At 47.8% G+C, this 27,957-nt stretch overlaps 1 protein-coding gene across 2 annotated transcripts; it reads left to right on the forward strand.

Moving 5' to 3' along the window:
• Positions 1-27,957, forward strand: LOC137340273 (golgin subfamily A member 7B-like). 2 transcript variants are annotated; one of them, XM_068002693.1, is made up of 5 exons: positions 1-180; positions 7,062-7,187; positions 12,241-12,393; positions 20,312-20,413; positions 25,156-27,957. In XM_068002693.1, the coding sequence occupies exons 1-5, from the start codon at positions 172-174 to the stop codon at positions 25,234-25,236; spliced, it is 471 nt and encodes a 156-aa protein (XP_067858794.1). In that variant the 5' UTR covers positions 1-171; the 3' UTR covers positions 25,237-27,957. The 2 variants fall into 2 exon arrangements, with proteins under 2 accessions (XP_067858794.1, XP_067858793.1); XM_068002692.1 differs by lacking the exon at positions 25,156-27,957 and adding an exon at positions 23,164-24,303.

Here is a 27,957-nt window from a genome sequence, read left to right on the forward strand (position 1 = left end):
CCCGGGAGGGGGGGGGGGGGGGGAATCCGGGACAGGTGCGGCTGTCAATCAGAGCGGCTGCCGGAGTCCCCTGGAGTTTGGTGCAGGTGCAGCCCTCGCCTGTCAATCACGCACAGCGGCGAAGGAGGGCGAGCTGCAAGCGGCGGCGGGCCTGGGGATTGCGGTGCGGAGATGACCGAGGTAAGGAAGCATTTTGCTTTTCGCACAAAGAGAAAACGGCCGGTGCATTCCCTTCATTGCAACCTCGCGAGTGCAAAATGCGAATTGCACATTCATTGACAACAACATCAAAAAAAAAACCCCCACCCTCCCACATCGATAGCGAGCAGGGCATCCCCGCCCATTGCATGCGAGAGGAAGCTACACACACAACCGGGGATAAGAGCTCTCGTAACGGAGACAATCTCATTCTAAACCCCATTGCTTGGGACTCAATCCAAAGGTGCGGCCTTTGGATAAAACAAATCGTGCACGCTGTGATTGCTTTTTTTATTTAAAAAAAATTGCACATTATTTAAATTTTTAAAATGCATGTTTTGCGCACCTGTGCATTAATTTTTTTTCATTTATTATGGTGCATCGGCCACTCCCTGATGGACCTGATTTAATTGCTGCAGGGATATAAAGGAATGATGTGTCTCCAGCGGTTAGCAAGCAATTCCTCTTTTTTTAAAACAAACAGCTTTTGCTTAAAGGGTTCGGGGAGAGAGAATGGCACAGTAACTGTTTACAACACAAAGGGAGAGCAGACTAGTGAAATGTGGGAACAACATGACCTTTGTACTCTGGTACGGGTGCATGTGATCAATAGGAGTAGAGTGTTTGTAGCAATCATGCTTTTTTTTTAAAGAAAATCCTTCCGTTCAAAAGCTGTTTCTGGCAATAAATAGTAAATGTTGAATCAGCTGCTCTTTTAACTCCAAATGTGGGCAGTGCACTGCTCGGTGGTTTTATGCTTATGCTGTGAAGATTTATATCTACACAATGCTTTTCATCAAACTCTTTATCCTTAAATGACTTCTTAAGTCATTCCTAATGCAGCTTTTGCATCATCTTCTACGTGTATAAATGATTGGCAGATAGGGTTACATATGGATGAAGGCGTAGCCATCTGGCTCAGTCTGCACAATACAGACTGGGGATACAGCCAAGGTTTGCAGTTGTCACAAATTTGACTTGCTTTACCTTTACCGAGTCAGTGGGTAACACTCTTGCCTCTGAGCCAGAAGGTCGTGGGTTCAAGTCCCACTCCAGAGAGTGGAGCCCAAAATCTAGGCTGACGCTCCCTGCGCAGTACTGAGGGAGTGCTGCACTGTCGGAGGTGCCGTCTCTCAAATGAGACGTTAAACCCAGGCCCTGTCTGCGCGCTCAGGTGGATGTAAAAGATCCCATGGCACTATTTGATAAAGAGCAGGGGAGTTCTCCCCGGTGTCCTGGCCAGTATTTATCCCTCAACCATGCACTGTATCCCAAAATGTTTGTTTCTAAAAGAACTGTTCTAGTTTCTCCGCCCCCGCAAACCAGGGAGCCTGTTCCATAGATTGATCACTCACTCGCTGCAATATTGTTTCAACAACTTGCATTTATTTAGCAAATAGTAAAACGTCCCAAGGCGCTTCACAGCGATTATCAAACAAAATTTGAAACCGAGCCACATAAGGAGATATTAGGACAGGTGACCAAAAGGTTGGTCAAAGAGGTAGGTTTTAAGGAGCGTCTTAAAGGAGGAGAGAGAAGTAGAGAGGCGGAAAGGTTTAGGGAGGGAATTCCAGAACGTAGGTCCTAGGCAGCTGAAGGCACGGCCGCCAACTGTGGAGTGTTTAAAATCGGGGATGCACAAGAGGCCAGAATTGGGGAGCGCAGAGATGTGAGGGTTGTAGGGCTGGAGGAGGTTACAGAGATAGGGAGGGGTGAGGCCATTGAGGAAGAGAATTTTAAAATCGAGGTGTTGCCAGACTGGGAGCCAATGTAGTTCAGCAAGCACAGGGGGTGATGGGTGAACAGGACTTGGTGCGAGTTAGGATACGGGCAGCAGAGTTTTGGATGAACTCAAGTTTAGAGGGTGGAAGGTAGTTCACAGATTAATTTTGAATTTAGCCCCCCTTGCAAGCACAGGCTGTGTCGTACTCATCTGTGGGACCATGGATGCTGAGGCTGACTGGTTGTGTTGAGCTAACAGCACAGACCAGCAACTTACTCGATGTATATGATGTGCTGCATTTACTCACTGAGCCAAGGGGAAAGGGGGAGATGTTGGTGCTTCTGCATGTTACTGTGGCCTTTGACTGTGGATGTTTACAGAATTAAGTTTGTAAGCGATCAGGTGTTATATTCCATTCATATGTTCATGAGTTTTTTAAATTGAGGAACTGAAGTCAAGGCCCATAGCGGAGGAGATCACCAATTCTTTTTTATTCGTTCATGGGATGTGGGCGTCGCTGGCGAGGCCGGCATTTATTGCCCATCCCTAATTGCCCTTGAGAAGGTGGTGGTGAGCCGCCTTCTTGAACCGCTGCAGTCCGTGTGGTGAAGGTTCTCCCACAGTGCTGTTAGGAAGGGAGTTCCAGGATTTTGACCCAGCGACGATGAAGGAACGGCGATACATTTCCAAGTCAGGATTGCTTATTTGAGCAAGAATCGAGAAACTGTGATTTGCAACACCAGAGTTGGGTTTTGAGAGTCCGTAATGAGGAGCTCCACAGTTTGAGGTACTGGAAAAATGCATTAGTGTGAATGCGGTGCATTAAGCTCGAGTTCAGCACAGGGAGGAGGAAGAACATTTGGAGCCAGAGCTTAGAGAAGGAAGATCCAATGTACAGGACACCACCAAGGTTGACAGGAACAAAAGGGAAGACGAGGTAAACTGGGAATTAGTGATTAGGCAATGCCGAGTTTGGGTCAAAAAGCCTCCTGATTATCAGAGGAACGGAAAACTTGGGAGAGGAGAGCGTCCTTTCCAGGGAACAAATAAATGAGAGTAGGAGATGTTAAGAAGAAAAGAAAGACTTGCATTTATATAGCGCCTTTCACGACCTCAGGACCTCCCAAAGCGCCTTACAGCCAATGAAGTACTTTTGAAGTGCAGTCACTGTTTTAATGTCGGAAACGCGGCAGCCAATTTGCACACAGCAAGATCCCACAAACAGCAATGTGACAAATGATCAGATAATCCGTTTTAGTGATGTTGGTTGAGGGATAAATATTGGCCAGGGCACCGGGGAGAACTTCCCTGCTCTTCTTTGAATAGTGCGATGGGATCTTTTACGTCCACCTGAGAGGGCAGACGGGGCCTCGGTTTAACCTCTCATCTGAAAGACGACACCTCCGACAGTGCAGCGCTGCCTCAGTACTGCACTGGAGTATCCGCCTCGATTTTTTTTTAAATTTCAAAATAAACTTTATTTCATAAAATTTAAAGATACACGCAGTTTACACACAGTTCAAATAGAGGGCACAAAATGCCGCACAGCAGTTCAAAGCAAAACAGTACAGATGGTATACACTATGTTTTCGTTGTTATAATTTTAAAACACAGTACATATTTTCTAATACATTCTGTATAATACAATATGGGACGGCTTTGTACGGTAGCCTTTCCCCATAGAGCCTTTGCAAAGGTCGCACCTTGCCTCAGTGCGTCCTGCAGCACGTACTCCTGGACCTTGGACTGTGCCAGTCGGCAACACTCGGTCGTGGACAGCTCCTTCAGCTGGAAGACCAGCAGGTTTCGGGCGGACCAAAGGGTCTCCATGGAGTTGATGGTCTTCTAGCCGCAGGTGATACAGGTCTCGGTGTGTGTCCCGGGGAACAGCCCGTAGAGCACAGCGTCCTGTGTTACCGAGCTGTTGGGGATGAACTTGGACAGATACCAACGCATCTCTCTCCGCACCCTCTGTGTGAAGGGGCGCAGTCCATCAGGAGCTGGATGACGGTCTCCTCCCTGCCGCAGCCTCGAGGGCAGCTCATGGTGGTGCTGAGATTCCGTGCGTGTAGGATGGACCGCACTGGGGGGGAGGGCCTTTCTCACCACCATCCAGGCTACGTCCTGGTGCCTGTTGGTCAGTTCTGGCGACGAGACGTTCTGACAAATGGCATCGACCACCTGTTCGGGGAAAAGCACGATAGAGTCCACCCTCCTTTCCTTGCAGGACTCTCAGGATGTTTCGTGTCAACCACTGTCCGATTGTCTTGTGGTTGAAGAGGTTCGTCCTCAGGAACTTCTCCAACTTGGGGGGTTGGTGGGTGGGTGAACGGTCCAGCTGGACTTCACGTCCTGCACCTGCTCGGCCAGTGTGGCCCGACCCAGCCTTCTCTGTGTGTTGGACGGGTAGAAACTCAGCACATAGTGACACTTGATGTTTGTGTACAAGGACCCTACACGCGTCCTGAGGCAGCCATACACAAAAGTGGCCATCAGGATCCCCCCCCCCCAACTTTGTCTGAGGGCTTGTACATGGTGACCCTGCAGACGCGTTCTACCTTGGTCCTCCAGACAAAATGGAAGCTAGCTCGGGTGACTGTGACGGTGGAGCAGCATGGAATGGGCCAGACCCTGGCCACCTAGAGCAACACCGCGAGCCCCTCACACCTTATCACCTGGTTCCTGCCAGTTATGGAGAGGGATCGCCCCACCCACATACCAAGCTTCTGTTTTGGTCTTGGCGATCCGCTCCTCCCGCGTTTTCGTGCGGGCCAGGGGCCTCCCAAACCAGATCCCCAGCACCTTGAGGTAGTCGGACCTGACGGTGAAGGGGACAAAGGATCGGGTCTCCCACCTGCCAAGGAACGTGGCCTCACTCTTATCTCGGTTCACACTGGCCCCCCCCACCCCGAGGCCAGCTCCAAACGGTCGCGGATGCCCCTAGACCGCTGATCGGAGCCGAAAACGGTGACATCGTCCGTGTACAGGGAGGCCCTGGAATATGTGCTCAAGTCTCTGGAGTGGGGCTCGAACCCAAAACCCTCTGACTCGGAGGTGAGTGTGCTGCCCACTGAACGGCTGACGTCTTACGAACACAGTGGGGCTAATTGAAAACGTAATCTATTTTTAAATCATAGGTAAAACTTTGCAATGCTCTGGCTCTCTAAAGACATTTTCTAAAAAAAGAAACTTAATTTTCAATTAAAATTTTAATTGCACATAACTGCTTTAAAAAAAATTTGCATGAGAACTCGTGGTCAGATATTAGATGGTAGATTCTAATTTGTTCTGTAGAATAAAGTGATCTCCATCGTTAATTCAAATTTTCTGCAAGATTAGTTCTGATTATTTTTCTTTTACAAATATCGGTTTACAATGTGTCATGTCGATGACTTGTGTAGGCATCTTACAGAAAAGGATTGTTTGTATTAATGTAGTGACTTATCATGTAAACAAAAGCCGGACTGATTCACTTACTTTGAAGTGCAGTGACTTATTTTTTGTAGGCGAAAGCGGGGTTTTGGAGGGGGGGGTGTGAAATTGAGCGATCAATTTTTGAAAAATGAATACGCAATTTTGTTGCACCCCATTGTGTAAAACGGAAGGGGGTGGGAGAGGGAGAGAAGGCACCCCCAACGGGAGTGGGAAACTTTTAAAGGGAGGGGACTCCGTGTGGCACCGAGCCACGTGGATTTGGAAGGTCTCGGTTTTGATCGCTGATCTCGGGCTGTGGTACTGGGGATATCGATTGGTCTCACTGCCCCTGGGACAGGTAGGGAGGGGGCATAACAGCCAAGGCTTCCCCCTCCTGATTGCTATTCGTGAACTGCTGTGATTCCTCTCAAGGGATAAGTAGTCTACCGACAATCGCTGTCCAGGCTCGCAAATGGAGGGTGGCCACGTGGGCAAGTTGTTGGAGGACTGGAGAACCCTATCCCAACGTTTATCACTCAAAATTCTGAGGGAGTGCTGCGCTGTCGGAGGTGCCGTCTCTCAGATGAGACGTTAAACCGAGGCCCCGTTTGCCCCCTCAGGTGGATGTGAAAGATCCCATGGCACTATTTGAAGAGCAGGGGAGTTCCCCCCGGTGTCCTGGCCAATATTTATCCCTCAACCAACATCATTAAAAAAAAAATTATCTGGTCATTTATCACATTGCTGTTTGTGGGATCTTGCTGTGCACAAATTGGCTGCCGCGTTCCCTACATTACAACAGTGACTACACTTCAAAAAGAACTTCATTGGCTGTAAAGTGCTTTAGGATGTCCTGAGGCCGTGAAAGGTGCTATATAAATGCATGTTCTTTCTTTAAAATGATACTTCTAAAAAAAAAATTCACCAGTCAACCACTTCATACATTGGTTGGTGAAGTTCCACTGTGTGTAATCGATGGGGTGGGGAGCAGGAGAATTCCTCTTGTTGTGAATTGTCACTGTAGACTTGCCCTTTAGAGAGTTAAATTTAACTGCAGATCAGATTGGACCTTCCATTGGGGTTGCTATAAATACTCATCGCAATCTGCATCACCTGTCGATAGCCCAGTTGGTTCAGCGCTGAATTCAGGGCAACGGTAAAAAATCTCCAGAAGAGAGCTCCCAGTAACGTTTGTCTTTATCAGATAGCTCTTTTTTTTTTTCTCTCTCTCTCTCTTTCTCTCTTTTCTTTCTGATGGTTTGATGGGGAAGTGGAACGTTGGAGATGTGTTCTTCCCCCTTTTCTTTCCACCCGCCCGCCTCCTAACGCCAAGACCCGAAAATGAGCCCAGCAAACCTGCTCTTCCAGTTGGGAACAGTGAAATGGCGCCATGGGGAAAGTCGAGGGAAGGGAGTGATGTCCTATTGATTCTGAACATCAATTTGCATCTTGAAGGCATCTCTCTGCCCCTCTCTCGCTCTCCTCATCCAACCTTCCAAAAGATAATCCCAGTTACTGATGTGAGATTTTCGGGGACAGGCAAGAGAAAGAGCGAGCTCTTCTTCGAGAGTAGGGTTGAGATTCTGGGCTAAATCTTGCGAGGGCCGCCATTTTCCGATTACGTGCCAACTGTCACTCTCCTAAGCTACCCGTATACTTTTACTTGAGGCTGTGACTGTTGGCCCTGCATCACCTTTACTCACACGTGGTTCTCTCTCACTTCCAGGTGCACAACCTTCAGGAGTTACGGCCGAACGCCTCATTGGCAACAAAGGTCTTCATCCAGCGAGACTACACGGATGGCATCTTGTGCCAGTTTCAATCCAAGTTCCCGCCAGAGTTGGAAAGCAGGGTATTTTAAAATTGTTATCCTTTAGTTTGCAATGCAGGGGGAATCTGGGCTTGTTCATTGGATCGGTAGCAGTACAGGATAAGCCGCACCTCATGTGCAATACGTTACTTTTACGACGCTCTTAATTCCTCATTTTGAATTGCTCCCACCGCCATTGACAGACCACCAAAACCTAGTGTTACACAGCTCAAAATACTTTTTTTTCCCCCAATATTCATTCTGGGGACGTGGGCGTCGCTGGCAAGGCCGGCATTTATTGCCCATCCTTCGTTGCCCTGAGAAAGTGGTGATGAGCCGCCGCCTTGAACCACTCGTGGTTTGATATAACTGGGTGGCTTGCTGGACCACTTCAGAGGGCAGTTAAGAGTCAATCACGGTGTGGGACTGGAGTCACCTGTAGGCCCAGACCAGGTAAGGACGGGAGGTTTTCTTCCCTAAAGGACGTTAATGCACCAGTTGGTTTTTTACGACAATCCGACAGCTTCGTGGTCACTTTTACTGAGACCAGCCTTTTATTTCCAGATTTTTTTTGTTAAAAAAACTAAATTCAAATTCTCAAACTCTCTCCACGCACACAACCCAAGTACGGAATAATATAATCTAGAATTGTATTCCTGAGTGTACAAATGGCTATAGTAGAAAAAGTGCACATACATCTCTGCACTTTACTGAAATCCTAGTGATAACGCCTGTGCTGCAGGTTAATTTGTCAGCACAGAGAATCGGGCTGAGGAGCTTAATGTTGAACAGAAACTGACTGGGGGAAAGGAGAGTTGGCGTCGGCCTGACTGTGCTGATTGTAGGAGCGGTTTGGCAGCCGTTCTACGTGCCATCTTAACTGAAGTGATGTGTTACATGGAATGAGTTCAATTTGAGGACTGGTCCCAGTTCTTGACCCTCTCTGATTCCTGGTTTGTGCTGAGGTAGCTAATCACTGCCGTAGAAATTGGGGTGTTATTGACCTCAGTGCCCTGGGCCAGATGGCGGGGGGGAAGAAGCCCTTGAGTATAGAAGATTAAGGGGTGATCTAATTAAGGTGTTTAAGATGATTAAAGGATTTGATAGAGTAGAGAGAGAGAAACTATTTCCTCTGATGGTGGGGGGGACTCGAGAACAAGTGGACATAACCTTAAAATTAGAGCTAGGCCATTCAGGGGTGATGTCAGGAAGCACTTCTTCACACAAAGGGGAGTGGAAATCTGGAACTCTTTTCCCCCCCCCCCCCACAAAAAGCTGTTGAGGCTGGGGGTCAATTGCAAATTTCAAAACTGAGATTGATCGATTTTTGTTAGGCAAGGGGATTAAGGGAAATGGAACAAAGGTGGGTGAATGGAATTAAGATACAGATCAGCCATGATCTAATTGAATGGCAGAACAGGCTCGAGGGGCTGAATGGCCTACTCCTGTTCCTATGTTCCTAAAACAGCTGGCTTTTCCTCCTGGAAATCGTTACCCAGTGATTCCTGCTAGAAAGTCCAGGTGCGGTCAGTGCCTCAGGACGGGTTTAGATACGGCTGTGATTCACCCCATGGTCAAATAACCTGCCAGCTCTTGTATCGTAGCCCCGATGGTTTGATATCTTGATATCTTGTGGGGTTGTGGGGTGGAAGAACTGCCTGCCACAGGCTTGCCTCACAAAGTCCTTGAGGTAATGGAATACTTTGAGAAGCAATTTGACATCTTGATACGTTCCTTGTTCCCTCCCTTTTGCTCCCTCCCTTTTCCAGTTTGTTTATTCTCCTTGCCCCTCCGCAATGGGACTCGGCTCCAATGACACTGGCATCCCTACTTCTGCCGCAACCCTAGGGAGAGAATGCCAGTGGGTCACTCGAGCGTGTTGAGCCAAGTCCTGCCTTTGCCCAGTCGCAGTGTGCACTTCCTGCAGGGGTGACTGGGCAATGGTTGGGAGTGGGCACGGAGGCCTCGGCCGCATCCGGCTGGCTCAGGCAGACCCAGGAATCCTTCCTGGCCTGCTTAGGCCAGCCCCATACCAGGCTGTGCATTGAGTTATTACTGAAGCTTAGCTTCAACCATATCCCGCTGGTTGAAAGTCTCCAAACCAAGTTACTGAGAATCCCACCCATGTTGAGTTTCTATGTACCCGATATTGGGGGCCTGTCCCACTTAACTAAGTCTGAAGAAGTTAGATTCAGGTTGGCATTGGTCAGGGGCCCCAGATGTGTTTAGGGATACCATTGAAGTTTAACTAGTGGAGTTACTGAGTACTATGAGTTTGCTGCTTCTTGTCCAGTTGAGACCTGTTAGGGCATTGCTTTGCGGAGATATAGGGAGCCAGGTGGGGAAAATCCCAGCACCCCCCCCCCCCGCCCCCCCCCCGCTGCGACAGATGTACCCATCCAGATATTCCATTAGTGAGCCAAACTGGTTGGCCTGCGACAAACGGGGGTCCTGGGCCTGCCTGGCACAGGAATAGGATTACTGAGCCTGTCACCGAGCAGCAGCTCTGTTCCAATCCCCCATCAGCAGCTGCCTCCTGTTGGAGCCAACTTGACCCCAAAGAGACCTTGGTGCCCCCTCCCCCCTTCACCAAACCCCCAATGAGGAGAACAGAGGAGACCACACAAGGACTGGTAGAATCTCACCTGCACCCAGGGTCTTAGTATTCTGGAAGAGACTTTTGGGCACAGACTTGGAGTGTGGTTTTAATAACTCCTTTGCAGCATCATTTTCGAAAGAGGGATCGGCCATTAGGCCCAAAGAGGCCTTCCATTTTCATCTCAATATCATTTTCTCACAATATCCCTCAATCCCTTTTCATTCCAGATTCCCTCTTGTCTCAAACCCATTTTCTCACTGTTTCTCTCAGTAGGCCTTCATGCCATTCTCACTCTCTCTCTCATTCTCACTCTCTCTCTCTTATTCTCTCTCTCTCTCTCTCTCTCTCATTCGCTCTCTCTCATTCGCTCTCACATTCGCTCTCTCTCATTCTCTCTCTCCTCTCTCTCTCTCTCGCGCTCTCTCTCTCTCGCGCTCTCTCTCTCTCGCGCTCTCTCTCTCTCGCGCTCTCTCTCTCTCGCGCTCTCTCTCTCTCTCGCGCTCTCTCTCTCTCGCGCTCTCTCTCTCTCTCGCGCTCTCTCTCTCTCGCGCTCTCTCTCTCTCTCGCGCTCTCTCTCTCTCTCGCGCTCTCTCTCTCTCTCGCGCTCTCTCTCGCTCTCGCGCTCTCGCTCTCTCGCGCTCTCTCTCGCTCTCTCGCTCTCTCTCTCTCTCATATGACCCTATATACTTGTCTGTTTCGGCAGTCTTCACCAGTGACTAATTCCACAACTCTCTTGCCCTTCAGGTGAAGAGAGCTCTACTTTGCTAACTTCTAACTTGTGTACCCTGCTGTGCCCCGTACTCCATAGTGACTGCTCTAACTCTCCATATCACTGACCATGCACTAAGGTTCCTTCCACACTGCTTTCCTGTGCAATGATGGTAAAGACTCTGAGGCTGTCCATTTACAGGGGCCGAGCACATCAGGTCTGAATTAATCAGACTGAAAGCAAATCACAGACCCAACTGACTAATTGCAAATTTTTTCAGTCCTGACAAACTAATGGATTCCTTATTGAGATCATAAACTTCAAAGGCCTGAGCCCCTCAGTTTTGCTGCCAAGTTATGTTACTACAGGCCTCCGTTTAATCATCACTTTGGTCACCAATTTACCTAGATGTTTGAGTTGGCACTGAAAAATGTCACATCCGGTGGCCACTGACAGTGTCCTGTGATAGTCCCCATGTGGCTTGGCACAAATTTTAAAAAAAAAACTTGTTTCCAACTTTTTCTTAAAAAAAAAGTTTGTCTGTAGCTCCCAAGCAGAATTATTAAGTTTGAGAATTGCATTGCTAAAATTTCTTAGATTTGCTAAACAGTAATTTGCTGCAGATTTTTTTAAAGCTATTAGTGATTGGAGGCAGGAATCATGGCTGATTTTTCTTTTTGAACTCTCGAGCTCGAGGGCACTGAGGCCATTCGTAGCCCCCCTTCGCCCCCAGTGCCAACCTGGCTGAGATCAGCTAACTCCGTACAGATTGGGTATAAACCCCTAGGACCTTTCTGGTCTCGATGGTAAAGTTATTACAGCAGGTGGTCCCCTTACCCCAGTGAGCCATTGTGGGAGCTGATTCCTTTTGACCTCTCCTGTACTAAACAGCACACAGGCCAAAGTAGATCTACAAGGATTGATCACTAAACAGATGATGTCTGTTTTTAACCTCTTAAACTGTAGGAGACCCAGCGAGCGTCCAATCTGTTCAACTAAACCGTTTCAGTTAGGTGCCCCTGTGGAACTGAAGTGGTTAAGGCTTGGACACTTGGTTTCCCTCATGCAGTCAGCTGACTGTTCATTAAAAGCCAAGTTAACAGCAAAATGTTGGGTTTCTGCAGTTGATGCATCAGATTCCCCTGGTCTGAGATTCTGTAAATCTCATCGCTGCCCAGGAAAGGCAAGTGGGGCCTGATTATTATCAGCACATTCGAGAGAAAGTTGGATAAGTACCTGATGAAAAATTTGATAGAGGGGGCTATGATATTTCCAAAACATTGGGACTGGTCAGATAGACCCTGAATGGTCTTCCTGTCCTGTACGTTCCTATCTCCCTACCCTGTACGTTCCTATCTTCCTGTGTATCTTAGATGCAGATCAGAGAGTCTGAAGAAAAGGCCCTCAACACAGAAGGAAAGAGACTTCCTCTCCATCAGTGAAAATGCCCGTAGGTTTTCCATTGCACCAATAGAATGATCTCTCGGTCGGTAATATGTTTGAGCTCAACAAGCTATGCTATGGGGAGCTTGCTGCCAGTTCCGCCACAGATGCATGGTCCTTACCTTGTTCACGGTGAATTGGCCAGTGAAGGCTAGGTGTCTTCCATTTATTGCCCTTCAGAAGGTGGTGGTGAGCCGCCTTCTTGAACCGCTGCAGTCCGTGTGGTGAAGGTTCTCCCACAGTGCTGTTAGGAAGGGAGGCCCAGGATTTTGACCCAGCGACGATGAAGGAAGAGAGTTGTTGAGGCTCCAAAATGATCTGTTGCTAATTCATCTACATTTCAGGTTGAAAGGCACTACTTTGAAGAAACAGTGAAGACCTTAAACAATTACTATGCTGAAGCAGAGAAGATTGGAGGATCGTCTTACCTCGAAGGCTGCCTGGCTTGTGTTACAGCCTACGTCATCTTCATGTGTATGGAGACTCGATATGAAAAGGTATCGTAGGGACCTTCAGAAGCCTCATTTTATTCTACATAGAGATAACGACTGAGTAAAATAGCTGGTGAATCAGTGACGATAGTGAGTACTGGACTGGGTGCTGCTGTGAGTTAAATGCTGGCCTTTCAACTCTTTGACACGGTTTCAGATCCAGCCCAGGCTGGTGTGGTGATAGTCTCCCATGTTGGTCATTAGACTCAACTGTAAATTAGCCTTTATCCCGTTCTACATTGGCATGGCCCCAATTTGACACTGATTTATCAATCTTGCACAGAGAGGCTACAGGACAGCTGATGTGAGAAATGTAAAACATGAGGTTGGGGTTGAGGTATTTTTGGGGCAGTGCAGAGGGAGCTTTACTCTGCATTTGACTGTGTCGTACCTGACCGAGTCCTTGGTGCTGGCACTGGGTTGCCAGGGTGGGAAAGTAGTTCCATTCCCAGGACTCACGTCCCTTCGTAGAATCTTACAGCAAAGTAGGAGGCCGTTCGGCCCTTCGTGCCCATGCCGTCTCTTTGAAAGAACTAGCCAATTAGCCCCACTCTCCCGCACTTTCCCCATGGCCCTGCAACTTGAGCATAAAATTCACCAAATGGACACAAATATTGACTGGTGTTTAGAGTCCAGGATCGATATACAGTGAAACCTGTATAAATGGACACTCCCAAAAAACAGGCACTTATTGAGAGTCCTAAATAACTTGCATGGTAAAATATACCAGAGGCATTCTGAAAACACGGACCCTAGAAAATTACACAAACTACGGACAGCCTTACGTGCACCAAGTACCTTTTCCAAGTTAAAAGATGGGACACACAGCCTGCTGCAACGCTGCTGTATCTGGAACGTTCACTGAGTCGGGATCACTGGCCCTTCCCCTTGAAGCTTGTTTCCTTTCTGCCCCCAAATACTCATGAGGTCAGTGTTTGCCGGTCAGCGTGAGGCGGTAGAGAAACCGTTCGGTCCCGGGGGCCGAGTGGGTTTCTCTACCGATATGGATGCTGGGTAAAGAACTCCCCATTCCATTGAAACTTTTTACCGTACATGCAACGACCATGTTGAAAATAAGAACACCTGCAAAAAGAAAAAAGGACAACTGATGCCAATCCCTAAGGTGTCTGTAATTTACAGGTTTCACTGTATTGTGCTGAGCAGGTTCAGACAATCTGGACTCCCTTTAATTTTTCAGCCAGTTACCTGAGATCTTCCTGCCTGACCTAAATCTCATTTTGATGGAGAGTATCTCCACTGTTTGGACTAAGTAGCCAATGGTGAAGTCCTTCGTACTACTGCATTGCTTCGGAACTGGATTGGGGTTACATCTTTGATCCCTGGCACAGCAAGTTACTGATCTTGCCCTGGGCCTGGGTAGAGGGAGGAGGAGAAGGAGGAGAAGGAGGAGAAGGAGGAGAAGGAGGAGAAGGAGGAGAAGGAGGAGAAGGAGGAGGAGGAGGAGGAGGAGGAGGAGGAGGTTGGAACAAGGTCAGGTGAGGAGACGGTTAATCGTTTCTTCCCTTCCTTTCTTCCCCATCCCTCAAAATCCTGGAACTCCCTTCCTAACAGCACTGTGGGAGAACCGTCACCACACGGACTGCAGCGGTTCAAGAAGGCGGCTCACCACCACCTTCTCAAGGGCAATAAATGCCGGCCTCGCCAGCGAAGCCCACATCCCATGAACGAATAATAAAAAAAAAGAAACAGAGGATTGTCTATCCAGGCATGGTTACAATGCAACAAGGCCGAGGAGCTCGCGTGCTTGGCTGAGCCATGGTGCGTGACAGACAGGTGTTTGCTGGTTGACACCCAGTTGAGTCTGCGCGCTACCTCTTGGGCCTACGATGACACCAGAATTCTTCACGTCTGGCCCCTGGAGACGGCCTGTCCTGATCAAATGGAATTCGTTAATGCTGGGCACCAGTCGGGCAGTCACGGTTGAGCTGCTCCTTACTGATATTCATGGAGCTGTCTCACAGCTACTTAATGGCGGAGTTACTGGAGAAGGCTGTTGACTCATTGATGCGTACTGTAGGCAGCAAGAGGCAACGGTAATGGGTGTAAAGTAGCCCGTTTGGTCTGCTTTACAGCGACTCATCTTTCTCCGGAAAACAGACGGCCATTGTTGATGAAAACACAATCTGCATGAGAACGTGTGTTTTTTTTCCCCTTCTTTTGAGAAGTAAGGTTTTAAATCCAGGCTAAAAAGCCAAGCTGAAGCATTTTTGTTTTTCATAAGCTGAATATAATTAACAGGTTGTATATCTGAAATTTTAGAAAAGTTGGTTGTTTTTTGTTTAAAAGGGTGGTCAGGCTCGAAGACTAGTGAGCGAGGAGATGGTTAAACATTTAGTTGCTTAGAATCATAGAATGGTTACGGCATAAAAGGAGGCCATTCGGCCCATCGTGCCTGTGCCGGCTCTTTGAAAGAGCTATCCAATTAGTCCCACTCCCCCCTGCCCTTTCCCCAGAGCCCTGCAAATTTTTCCTTTTCAAGTATTTATCCAATTCCCTTTTGGAAGTTACTATTGACTCTACTCCCGCCACCCTTTCAGGCACGCATTCCAGATCATAACAACTCGCTGCGTTAAAAAAAATGTCTCTTCATCTCCCCCCGGTTCTTCTGCCAATTATCTTAAATCTGAGTCCTCTGGTCACTGACCCTCCTGCCACTGGAAACAGTTTCTCCTTACTTACACTATCAAAACCCTTCATCATTTTGAACACCTCTATCAAATCTCCTCTTAACCTTCTCTGCTGTAAGGAGAACAATCCCAGCTTCTCCAGTCTCTCCACATAACTGAAATCACTCAACCCTGGTACCGTTCTCATAAACCTCCTCTGCACCCTCTCCAAGGCCTTGACAGCCTCCCTAAAGTGGGATGCCCAGAATTCATAGAACGGTTACAGCTCAGAAGGAGGCCATTCGGCCCATCGAGCCCGTGCCGGCTCTTTGTAACAACGGTTGGACACAGTACTCCAGCTGAGGCCCAACCAGTAATTCCACTAATTGAATAAATCTGGTAATTTATGGACTGGCACTAGAATGTTGGCAGATTGTTGTAAAAACACAACCTGTTCACTATGTCCTTCAGGGAAGGCAACTTGTTACCTCTACTTGGTCTGGCCTACATGTGCACACACCGCGTGGTTGACTCTTAATGCCCTCTGAAGCGTCCACTCAGTTGTAAAAATGATTAGTAGAAGGCGAACCAACTAGGGATGGGCAATAATTGGTGCCTGAGCATTGCTGCCCTCCTCTTGAGAAATTAAAATATAAATACCCCCTTTACATTGCAGGACAGATGGGAATGCTGTCAGAAGCATGAAATAACCAAGTCTGTGGAGACTGCAACCCAGAAGGTTTGATCTGTGAAACCTTCTGGAGGGTGAGTGGCAGCACCAATGAGGAGTTGTACCTCTGCATCAGGACAAACATTAATGATCCTTTTGCATTGCTTTTGTTTTCTCCAGACTCTACTGTTCCAGTCCTCCTGGCCAGTCCCACATCTCCCATAAACTTTATCTCGTCCAATGCTATGCCCGTGAACTAACTCGCACCAAGTCCCGTTCACCCATCACCACCTCTGCTCGCTGACCTACATTGGCTCCCGGTCCACCGACGCCTCGATTTTAAAATTCTCATCCTCGTGTTCAAATCTCTTCATGGCCTCGCCCCCTCCCTATCTCTGTAACCTCCTCCAGCCCTACAACCCTCCGAGAACTCTGCGTTCCTCCAATTCTGGCCTCTTGTGCATCTCCCGCTTCTTTCGCTCCACCATTGGCGGCCGTGCCTTCAGCTGCCTAGACCCTAAGCTCTGGAATTCCCTCCCTAAACCTCTCCACTTCTCTACCTCTCGCTCCTCCTTTTAAGACATTCCTTAAAACCTATCTCTTTCACCAAGCTTTTGGTCGCCTGTCCTAATGCCTCCTACTTTGGCTCAGTGTCAGTATTTGTCTGATAATGCTCCGGTGAAGGGCTATGGGATGTTTTGCTGCGTTAAAGGCACTATATAAATGCAAGTTTTTGTAGCCTGGGAATGAGATCAAGCATTAATCATTTACCTTTTAAAATGATTGAGGTGTTTGGTACAAGTGTCTGCTCCTTGATAAAAATGCATTGATTTATTTTTGCTCTGAGCTACTACTTTAGCTACCAAAGCACAGCTGTGCAGCAACCAACGTGTGATAATATTTTCCTGAAGGATAACCTCTGTTTAACCGATGATGATGGACAGTTGCCTTGGCGATTATCGCAAAATGTTAATTAGCATGATTTAAATGGACCACGCCCTTTTTGTTCTCTGGCGCAGACAATACGCTCCTCTGTGCTTTCCTGATAGTTCCCTGTTCAGTTGGGCTTTTTCGTGATTCTTCCCTTGGGGAGGATCTGACCTGCTTTGCTCTGACTGGGCAATTGGTCTTGAGCTTTGGTGGAAGTGGTGTCTTATTGGGAAACCTGAGCGAAGGGCCAAAGCCTGTAATCGAGGACATCTCCAAGACTCGAGTAGAAGACGAGATTAGATCAAGAAGTAGTGGTTGAGTGAGGCCAAGCTTTTTAAAAACCTGTGGATAGCTTGACAAGAGCTTGGGTTTTAAAATCCTCGCAGGTTGTAGGAAAGAGAGACTTGGGAAGGGTCTGGATTTCACAAGATAGTTTTAGACGAAGAAGGCCCTTCGGCCTGTTTTGATTTCGTCCTTCCAGTCGTGCCACCTTCCCATTACGGCATCTCGGTCTCATCCATCCTTCCTGGGAACTCAGCTCAGCTGTTGATGCCCTCTGTGTAAAAACCAGTACATACCTGGCATGTGAACCAGACTGTGTTCAAGACCCTGGACCTGTTTCCAACAATGAGATGGGGATTGGTGGGGGGTGTGTGGTGGAAGAGAGGAGTAAGTGGGAGAGCATATTTAGAGCTTAGGAGGTTCGAGGGAGGAAAGTTCAGACTGACCCCACTCTTGCCAATGAATAATTTGTACCAGAAAAGTATTAACCCCCTCCCACCTCAACAAAAAATCATAGTGATTGGAATATTGAAAATCACTTCACGATGGAAACAGTTTCTTTTCTCCGCTCGTGCGTTATCCAATCAGTCTCGCTTGTAGAAATTTCTAGAAGCCTCAATATTTAGGATCGTTCAAAGGTGATTTGCTTATGAAGCCTGTTACTTTTTTTTTTAATGGGCTTTAATTTAAATGAAGTTAACTATCCCTCATCTGCTTATATGCAAATTCCAAAAGATCCCAGTTCTTTCCCTTCCCTCCCCCCCGACCTGAGTGTAATGAGTACAAGATGATTTCTGTGTAATTTCAATTCAATCAGTCGCTTAATTACACTTTATTGCTGTAATCAGTTTGTAAAATGTTTCCACTTTCTAATCAGCAGGGTGCCAGCTTGGGCTGTTTCACAGGGAGCTCTGCCGGCTGTTTCTGGTGGGGGGGGGCGGGGGGCTCACATATATCAATAAAGGGCGAAGTGTAGGCAGCCTGTTTACAACGGGTGGCACGGCAGCTATGCCCGATGCTCACACTGGGCGATGTATGTACCCACTGAGCCATTAGAGGCGCTTGCTCTCACTGTTTGGCACCTGAATCTTATCAACTGCTAGAGGGTAACCATGTACTGTAATAACAATGGCAAACACCCCTGAAACTTGCTACGCTGTCTCTCACTCCCTCCGTCGCTTATGGAGGAGGTGTAGGGGGCCTGGACTGTTGGGCGCAGCCCCTGGGGACCATGCCCAAATCTCCTGACCCTAGGATTTGGAATTTAAAACAACCCGTATCAGCTACTCAGTAAAGACACTCGAGAGTTGGTTCCCGGCCGAACTGGTCTTGGGATCAGCTGGGTATATCTTGGGACCGAGAGCTGAAAACGACAGAACTGGTGGCCTCCCTGCCTTTCCTTCCTTCTACAGTCCTCCTGCTTCGAAAGCCCGAGCTTGCACTAGCCTAGCGATGACTTCTTGATTATAAGAGTAATTTGAGACATGACGTGTGGTGAGTGTAACAGGCTCGGGAGGAACAGGTGACTTTGGACCTGTAGTTCCCAAAGCTCTCCACCACTGGGATTTCCCTCGCTTCATGTCTGGGTCTGTTGTAGACTAATTGAGAGAGATTGATTGCTGTGATTAGTCAGTAACTCCATTATCGTTGTATCGTGCAACTACCAGGGTGGTAGAAGGCGAACTAAATGGACCTTGGTTATTTTTCATCTAGCAATTCCTATGTTGTTACCTTTTCTTCCCTCCTATTCTGTTTGACCGTGGCAGTGTACACTGTCAGCCTTGACCTTTCACTTACATTTGTCAAAAAAATATACAATGTAGGTTTTTGTTTTTCTGCTCTAAATTTGCCCCCATTTATTGTCTTGGCCCACCCCCGCTTCTCTCCGGAGGGCAGTGTCTTGTGTTAGAGTAGAGTTTGACAAAGGTAGTAGTTCCCTCCCCCTGATGATCATGCTTTTTTTTTAACATGAAAGATTTTCAATGCAAAACAGAGTTGAAATGATGCAGAACCAGAATAGATGAGGGGAAGAAAACCTGATGACAACATTAGCTCCCAACAGGTGACGATGGCTCCAATCATAAAACCCCCCAGGAATAGCAGTGCCAATATGAGATATGAAATCTGGGAACCCTCTGTGCCACGGGATTAGGAAGGAAAGAGTACCCAAGTAGGTTGGACTGGCCAAGAGCCATTGAACTGGTCGTAAGATCAGAACCCAACAGTTCAGGATAGATCCAACCCTTGACTGTCTTCAAGGTTATATTGAATTCTGACTCTGAGGCGGGGGACGTTTGGACTACGGTCCTAGGCTCTTCACTCGTCGACATTCAGTTTCCCCTCCCGTCGATTCCTTGTTGAAGTTGGTTCAGGCCAGCATGCTACTGCGATGTAAGAAAAGGCAATCGGCTTTGGGAACGCTTAGTTCAGTCGAAGCCTGGAGGTGCACCTGATCTTCTGAAGGTGACTCACTTCCCAGGCTGCCCCGGACCAGCGGCCTGAGGTGGCAGTAGTCCACGGCGTCACGTGACTGGGATCCTAGTGTGTGCGAGGCAGAGTGAGGTCCAGGTCCATTAACCCAACAAGATGTAACTGCTACAGGAGTCCTGACAAACGGTGAAGGACAATTGAGGTTCCAACACTTGATTTGCCAAGTGGGTGTTGATATGTAAGCGTTGCTGGGCCAGTGTTTGTTCATGGAGGCTATCCTTCTCCAGCTTAATTCTGTCCGTGTGCATGCACACTCTCTCTCTCACATAAGACGCACCTCCCCGTCTGTGCTTTCCCCACCCCCAACCTGGGGATACTGAGGCCTCTTGCAATACTCTCACTGCTCCTTGCCACACACCTTCAAGCGTTGCTAAGTAGCAAGATCAGGATCAGAAGCTTTGGCTGATTTCCCTCCCTCACCCCCCCCCCCCCGACCCCCCCCACCTGAGGCCAGTTGTATCACTCTTCTACCACCATCCCAGCCAGAGTCGGCAGCACCAACCAGAGGGTTGACCACGGAGGCTTTGTGTGGCCTTGTGTAACTCTGTACCACAGGTGATGCAGTTACCCACTGAGCCAGAAGGGTTGTGGGTGGAAACCTGAACTCGCAAGTTTCTGTATTGAAATAAGTGATTGCCGGATTAAGTAGAAACCCAATACTGGCAGTAGATGAGGTAACTATCATCCTGATTGCAGGCACACACGGTTGGATTAATGTGCGATACTGTTCGGCAGGGCTTAGGGTTTATAGTCCTTCCTATATCCAGCCCTGAAACTCTGGATGGCCGTGCTTGGAATTTGCCACCGAGGCCCTGTTGCCCCGACAATGGTTCACTGACGGTGATTCACTTGCGTATAACTCAGGCTTAGAGAGCTGCACTAGTGGGGCTGGAGTAATCGATTGTCTCTTGTGTTTTTATTTTAGGTTTTAAAGAAGATTTCTAAATACATTCAAGAACAAAATGAGAAAATCTATGCCCCCCGAGGACTGTTGGTTACAGACCCCATCGAGCGGGGTCTACGAGTTGTATCCTTTCACGAAATTCAACTCCCAATGCAGCCTCGATAGATGGGACCGCTATATAGGGTGGGGTGGGGGGGGTGTATATCTTTTTATATATATTTTCATACAGAACCTTGGTTAGACCACACTTAAGAGTACTACGTAGTATTGGTCTCGATTTATATATTAAAAAAAAGGATAGAGAGGTACTGGCGAAGGTGCAAGCAAGATTTACAAGGATGATACCAGAACTGAGAGGGTACAGCTATCAGGAAAGACTGAACAAGCTGGGACTCTTTTTTTCCCAGAAAAGAGAAGGCTTAGGGGTGACCTTAGGGTCTTTAAAATTATGAAGGGGTTTGATAGGGTAGACGTAGAGAAGATGTTTCCACTTGTGGGGGAGTCCAGAACCAGGGGCCATAAATATAAGAGTCAGTAATAAATCCAATAAGGAATTCAGGAGAAACTTCTTTACCCAGAGAGTGGTGAGAATGTGGAACTCGCTCCCACGAGGAGTAGTTGAGGTGAATAGCATAGATTCATTTAAGGGGAAGCTAGATAAACACATGAGGGAGAAAGGAATAGAAGGATATGCTGATGGGGTGGGAGGAGGTTCGTGTGGAGTATAAACACCAGCGTAAACCAGATGGGTCGAATGGCCTGTTTCTGTGCTGTAAATTCTATGTATATGAAAGATGTATCTCCATTTCACCAACTCCGAGTTTGCCTTTATATTCTTCATAGGACTATGAAGTCATCCATCCAGTACCGCCAGTCACGTTGATTGTTTACATATGTTGCCCCTACTTAAGCATCCTTTGCTGCCTTATAAGTAGTTGGGCGGTTCCCACCTGGAGTATAGCTCTGGCCATCTAATCATAGGAAGGATGTTACTGCCCTTGAGAGGAAGAGAGACAAGTGATGAAGGTTAATCCTGAGTGTATCAGGATTTAAAATATGAGATAAGATTAAGCCGGTTGGGCTAGATTTCTTTGGAAAAGAGACGTTGAGGAGACCCAATTGAAGTTTTCAATGGACAAAGTTGACCTAGCCGAGTTGCTCATTGAGGTGAAGGGCTCCAGCCCCGGGAGTGAGGGGCTCAAATCTCAGGATACGCAGGACAAAAATGAGTCAAGATGGAGTAGGGAGGGAAGTCACGTGGAGGGGTTTTTTTTTCATCCCATAGGGTAGCGGACTTGTGAAATAAGTGAAGACCATTTATCGTACAACAAAAGTAGGTTCTGCAGCGATTAGGGATTGAAGGATGTGTGGAGACAGAGAGGGGTGGAGAACCTATCAATAAGGGATTGGCTTGCTGGGCCCAAACATAGGAATGGGCGGAGGCCGTTCAGCCCCACGAACCTATTCTGTCATTCAATTATGAGCATGGCTGATCTGTATATTAACTCCATTTACCTGCATTGGCTCCATATCCCTTAATACCCTTGGCTAGTAAAAAAATCTATTAATCTCAGTTTTTAAATTTTCAATTGACCCCCTAGCCTCAAAAACTTTTTGAGGGAAGAGAGTTCCAGATTTCCACTACCCTTTGTGTGAAGAAGTGTTACCTGACATCACCCCAGGACGGCCCAGCTCTAATTTTAAGGTTATGCCCCCTTGTTCTGGACTCTCCCCACCAGAGGAAATAGTTTCTCTCTATCCACCCTATCAAATCCTTTAATCATCTTAAACACCTCCATTAGATCACCCCTTAATCTTCTATACTCAAGGGAATACAAGCCCAGACTACGCAACTAATCTTTTCACATTCCTTAAGATTCTTAATTATCAAAAGGCTGAGGAAAAAGAATCCATGAAAGCAGGTTATCTATTAAAAGCACACAGGTAGATAGGGTCAGCTCCTGATTGATCTGAGGGCTAGTGGCCAGAAAAGCAAAACTTGTATTTATATACCAGTGTTCATGTCCTCCGGCACCTCCGACAGCACTGCACTGAGAGTGATTTTACGCTCAAGTCTCTAGGGTGGGGCTTGAACCCACAAATTTCTGACTCAGAAGCGAGAGTGCTGCCCACTGAGGCACGGCCGACAAGAGTACACCCCCTCAAATGTGCCTCTTGGAGAGACAGGAGGAGGAAATTTCCTTCACTGTGATTTCACCCCCACGGTCGAATAGCCTGCTATTCGTGGAGATTGGCCGCAAGGGTGAGAGACAGGAGGGGGGATATCTTCCCCTGCTGTGATTTTCCCCCACCCCTCATGGTTGAATAGCCTCACGGAGAATGGTCACGTGGGTGAGAGACAGGAGGGGGGAAATCTCCCCTGCTGTGATTTTCCCCCCACCCCTCATGGTTGAATAGCCTCACGGAGAATGGTCACGTGGGCGAGAGACAGGAGGGGGGAAATCTCCCCTGCTGTGATTTTCCCCCACCCCTCATGGTTGAATAGCCTCACGGAGAATGGTCACGTGGGCGAGAGACAGGAGGGGGGAAATCTCCCCTGCTGTGATTTTCCCCCCACCCCACATGGTTGAATAGCCTCACGGAGAATGGTCACGTGGGCGAGAGACAGGAGGGGGGAAATCTCCCCTGCTGTGATTTCCCCCCCCCCCAACCCCTCACGGTTGAATAGCCTGCTATTCATGGAGAATGGCCGCGTGGGTGAGAGACAGGAGATTGGGAGGCGGAGACGGAGACGTTTCCCGTTACATTTCAAAAAGTAACACAGCAGGCCCTGCTTCTCGGGCCTGGGTCCGTTCTTCCTTAACTCAGCTCCCCCCCCTTCCTCCCCACCCCACCCCACCCCTTGCTTTTAGATCGAGATTGCGATCTACGAAGACAGGTGCAGCAGCGGGAGCAGCAGCAGCGGGAGCGGAAGCAGCACGAGCAGCAGCAGCGGGCGGTGACGTGGGAGCGCGGTGACGTCAGGGAGCGCGCGGTGGACCTCGCGCGACGCACGCTTTTTTTTTAAAAAAACAAAAACGGCTGCGTTTAAACGACTTTACTGCATTTAAAATATCATTTCTACATCGCGGGAAAGAGCCGAGTTCGTCCCTCTCCTCGTCTTCTACCGAGGAATTTAAAAGAAACAAAAAAGCAAACAAACAAGGCAAGTGAATGTAAAGAGTATCGAAGTCGTCCGTCGCCCATAAACAAATGTTAATGCTCCACACGAGCTCCTTCAGCTAACCCCATCGACAGATCCTTCCGTTCCTTTCTCCCTCATGTGTTTCTCTAGCTTCCCCTTAAATGCATCTATGCTATTCCCCTCAACTACTCCTTGTGGTAGCGAGTTCCACATTCTAATCACTCTCTGAGCAACCCTCGTTACACAGGAACAGGAGGAGGCCATTCAGCCCCTCCTGCCTGTTCTGCCATTCAACCCGCCTTTGTTCCATATCCCTTACTGCGACGATGACTGAATTCCCGTCCGCCAGCTCAGCAGCGACGATGGGGCTGAGTGAAGTCACTCCGTTGTTGTCGGTTGTGAACTAGCCTGGCCGCTTCAGCCATGTCTTGATAGGCACGTGTTCAGCGAGGTGAAGGGTGTGCTGAGAGATGGAGAACGTTGTGTTATTTTTTAATACTATGTATCAGCATCAAAGTATATGTCACGTAGAATTACATAGAATGTACAGCACAGTAACAGGCCATTCGGCCCAACAGGTCCATGCCGGTATTTATACGAGCCCCCTCCCTCTCTACTTCATCTCACCCTATCAGCATATCCTCCTATTCCTTTCTCCCTCATGTGTTTATCTAGCTTCCCCTTAAATGTATCTATGCTATTTGCCTCAACCACTCCTTGTGGTAGCAAGTTCCACATTCCAACCACTCTCTGATTAAAAAAGTTTCTCCCGAATTCCCAATTGGATTTATTAGTGACTGCCTTATATTTATGGCGCCTTGTTTTGTAAATAACGGCAATGTATAAAGTTTTTTTGTTATGTATATAAAGTTGGTTAAAAATAACTGGGTTTTCTAATCTGTGCTGAGTTAGCTGATCTCAGCCAGGCCTACAATAGGTCTCCGTTTCTCTCTTTCTCCAGCCCCCCCTCCTCCCCATCTCCGTGCCACTAGATTTAGACAGGATAAAATCAAAATAGGGTTCCTGCTTCTGATCAGCAACATCTCGCATTTATATAGAGCCTTTAACGTAGTAAAACGTCCCAAGGCACTTCAAAAAGTCTGACACCAAGCCACGTGAGATATTAGGACAGGTAACCAAAACCTTGGTCAAAGAGGTAGGTTTTAAGGAGCGTGTCAAAAGCCACTCTGACTGAAACGTCTTTGTGAATGTCGGGTTGAGTACGGGATTGGACTCTGCCCCCATCTCTCCCTCCTCTCCCACCCAGCCCCCTCCCCCACAATCTCCCAGCAATGGTTTAACAGCCCCTCGACACTCACTGTCCAGACTGGTATGAGAAGAATTCCCCCCCCTCCCCTCCCCTCCCCTGCCCTTTTCAGGGAGGTACTGGAGGACACATGGCGTCTGTGGAACCGACGCCAGCCTGGGAGCACTCAGGGTGGGGGGAGGAGGAGGAGGAGGGAGGTGCAGAATAAGACGTGCCACGGTACAGAATGTCTTGACGTTCAAATTGGTAAACACTTTGCAAAGTCGGAATCGGAAGCGGTTTGGATTCGGACTCCTGTAGCAAGTCCGTGACGATGTGTGACTTCAAGTGCTGTCATGCCAGGGAAAAGAGTTGCTGCCTGAGCTGGCAGCTTCCCGCTTAAAGTGCGGTCAGGTGGGGCATCTGCATTTAGCCCACTTTCAGCACTGTCGGTTTTTCTCAATGAGTTTTTAGAATGCGATGCGGACGATCGGCCGTTGTCCTGACCGTTGGACGAGGTGCACTGTTGCAGAACAGAAGTCGCAAGGGATATAGCAGACTGATTGGAGAAATTATTCCATGTGGAATTTTCAATGTCTGCACATTTGGTAGCACTGTAAAGAAAGAGCTTGCATTTATATAACGCCTTATCAGTGCCTCAGGACATTTCAAAGTGCTTCACAACGAATTAATTACTTTAGAAGTGCAGTCACTTTGTAATTTAGGCAAACGCTGCAGCCAGTTAACACACGCTACGGTCCCACAAACAGCAAAGGGGAAGAATAACCAATTAATCTCCTTGTTGGTGGGGGTCAGTTAAAAGAAAGACAGATGTCCATTTATATAGCGCCTTTCTTGACCTCAGGACGTCCCAAAGCACTTTACAGCCAATTAAGTACTTTTGAATTGTAGTCACTGTTGTAATGTAGGGTTGAGGGTGGAATATTGGCCCGGATACTGGGAGAGCTCCCTGTACTTGAAACAGTGCGATGGGATCTTTTACATCCAAACCAACAGGTAGACTGGGCCTCGGTTTAACGTCTCATCTGAAAGGCGGTACCTCAGACAGTGCAACACTCCCTCGGTAATAAACTGGGGAGTCAGCCTGAATCAAGCTGACATGAGAATTAACTTCTATTACTGTCAACAGTTCTAAATTAAAGGATTACAGATCCTATCGGGAGATGTTTGAAAGCCCGTGAAGGGAGTGGGCCCTTTCAAATGATATTCCTACTGGCTTTTGGGCTGTCTAGCTCTCTTGGGTGCTGGAAGGGACCTTTGCAAATATTGACACTCTCCAGGGGACCCCCCTGTGCTAAATCCCAAAAGTCAGTGTCAGATCCTAACCACTCGCTGTGTAAAAAAAAGTTTCTCCTCATGTCATCTTTGGTTCTTTTGCCAATCATCTTAAATCTATGTCCTCTAGTTCTTGACCCTTCCACCAATGGGAACAATTTCTCTCTATCTACTCTGCGTGGACCCTTCATGATTTTGAACACCTCGATCAAATCTCCCCTCAACCTTCTCTGTTCCAAGGAGAACAATCCCAGCCTCTCCAGTCTATCCACGTAACTAAAGCCCCTCATCCCTGGAATCATTCTAGTAAATCTCCCAAAGGAAAATAATACACTTATTGCAACAGGGTTATTTTATTAAGAAACAGCCAATAGTACAGAAAACCTAACAACAGATGTAGAAAAATCAAAGAGTTGTTGCTTCTGAATGCACTCTCCCGCTGAGAGGGACTCCATACCAGGAGCACTCAATAGGATTATAGTGCCCCCCCCTAATGTCCTCAGGAGCCCCAATTTGAAATCCTGCCACCCAGGAAGCAGAATGTTTGTGGCCGAGCTCGGTTTGGCTGACTTGGGGGGGGGTGGGGCGTGAAACGCAAGAATTGACCGGCCTGGCAGGAAGGGGACGGAGCCGGGTACCGGGGAATGTCGACTTGTCTAGTCCGCAGGCTGAGCCGGGAAAACGCGCAGACTTGGAGGCAAAAGACGGGTAATCGATGTGGGCGCAATGGAGGCGCATTGGCTAACCTCAATATGATTGCGGGGGGTGGGGTCATGACCCTCCCCTGATGCCCCACTAGGTCTATGCCACTGGTCTGCTAAATTTGGTGGTGTATCCAGTTCTGCCGCTGTCTTTTATTGTATCATGATTCAGCAGCTATAATAGGGTAAGAGGCGGCTCTCTGAGTATAATGAACAGGATTGCTGGTTTACCAAGATGGAATAGATCAAATTCTGTTTCTACTGTATGGGATTCCAGGGTTTTGAGGATTGTATTCCATGATTCCACCAGTTTTTCTGTGAAGACTGCAAACCAGTGGCCTTGATTATAAGTGTTTCTCAATGGTTTGTACATAGCATTGCAGCTTAATACAAAGCAAGATTGTTTGGAATTTCTCCCATTTAATACATATGGTGTCTCCCGTAAAACTCAATCTTTATGAACATAGGAACAGGAGTAGGCCATTTAGCCCCTCGTGCCTGCTCCGCCGTTTGATAAGATCATGGCTGATCTGTGATCGAACTCCATATACCTGCCTATGGCCCATATCCCTTAATACCTTTGATTGCCAAATGTAAATCATGTTTTAACAGTGCCTCTGATAGCTCGGTTTGATAAGGGTGTTGATCAGGTGTTGCATCGATTCATACAGATTAGCAGTATCTCAAGTTCAATCTCTTGTCTGTGCTAGACACCAGGTAAGGACAGAATCTGCCTCGACTCTGACCCCCCTCTGCGGTCGAATAGCTTGCCGACACTCTGTCTAGTCTCAGACTTGAAAGTCCGCTTGAGTGAGGTGCTGAGGCCCAGCCCAGCCCTAGTGGAGCAGTACCCCAGCATTTTAATGTGGCTTTTTTAAAATCTGCGACAAGAAGGTTCAGGCTGACATACCTGAAAGGCCCTCTGTCCCCATAGCACCCACATCCCTACTCTGGAAGAGTAAGAAGGATCCTTGCTCCTTAAGCTTCGGCTAAGATGCAGTGTCAGTCTCATAACGCTGGGAATTAGTGTTCGTATTGTTAGCATACAGAGGCTTAATGTGCTTTTTAACATCTTTGTTAAAATAGTGCAGAGAGAATTTGATCTGTGTGTTAAGTGTCCAATAACATCCTCGACAAACTTCTCACCTAACAATGTCATAATCACCTATGTAATGTTGTGTTTGTCTGTCACAGCAAAGCTGCCCGTTTCTCTGTTACTGTGTATAATGTTATTAGCACGTGCTCTGTCCCTGTACTGTAAAATAGAATTAATAAACTA

Source organism: Heptranchias perlo, chromosome 21 (genome assembly GCF_035084215.1).
Source record: "Heptranchias perlo isolate sHepPer1 chromosome 21, sHepPer1.hap1, whole genome shotgun sequence".
NCBI classification, from domain to species: Eukaryota; Metazoa; Chordata; class Chondrichthyes; order Hexanchiformes; family Hexanchidae; genus Heptranchias; species Heptranchias perlo.

Bases quoted from the DNA above. Each gene is read 5' to 3' on its own strand.
- LOC137340273 (XM_068002692.1), top strand. The intron at 7,188-12,240 runs GTATTTTAAAAT...TCTACATTTCAG, and splicing joins CGCCAGAGTTGGAAAGCAGG to GTTGAAAGGCACTACTTTGA. The intron at 12,394-20,311 runs GTATCGTAGGGA...TTTTTATTTTAG, and splicing joins TGGAGACTCGATATGAAAAG to GTTTTAAAGAAGATTTCTAA.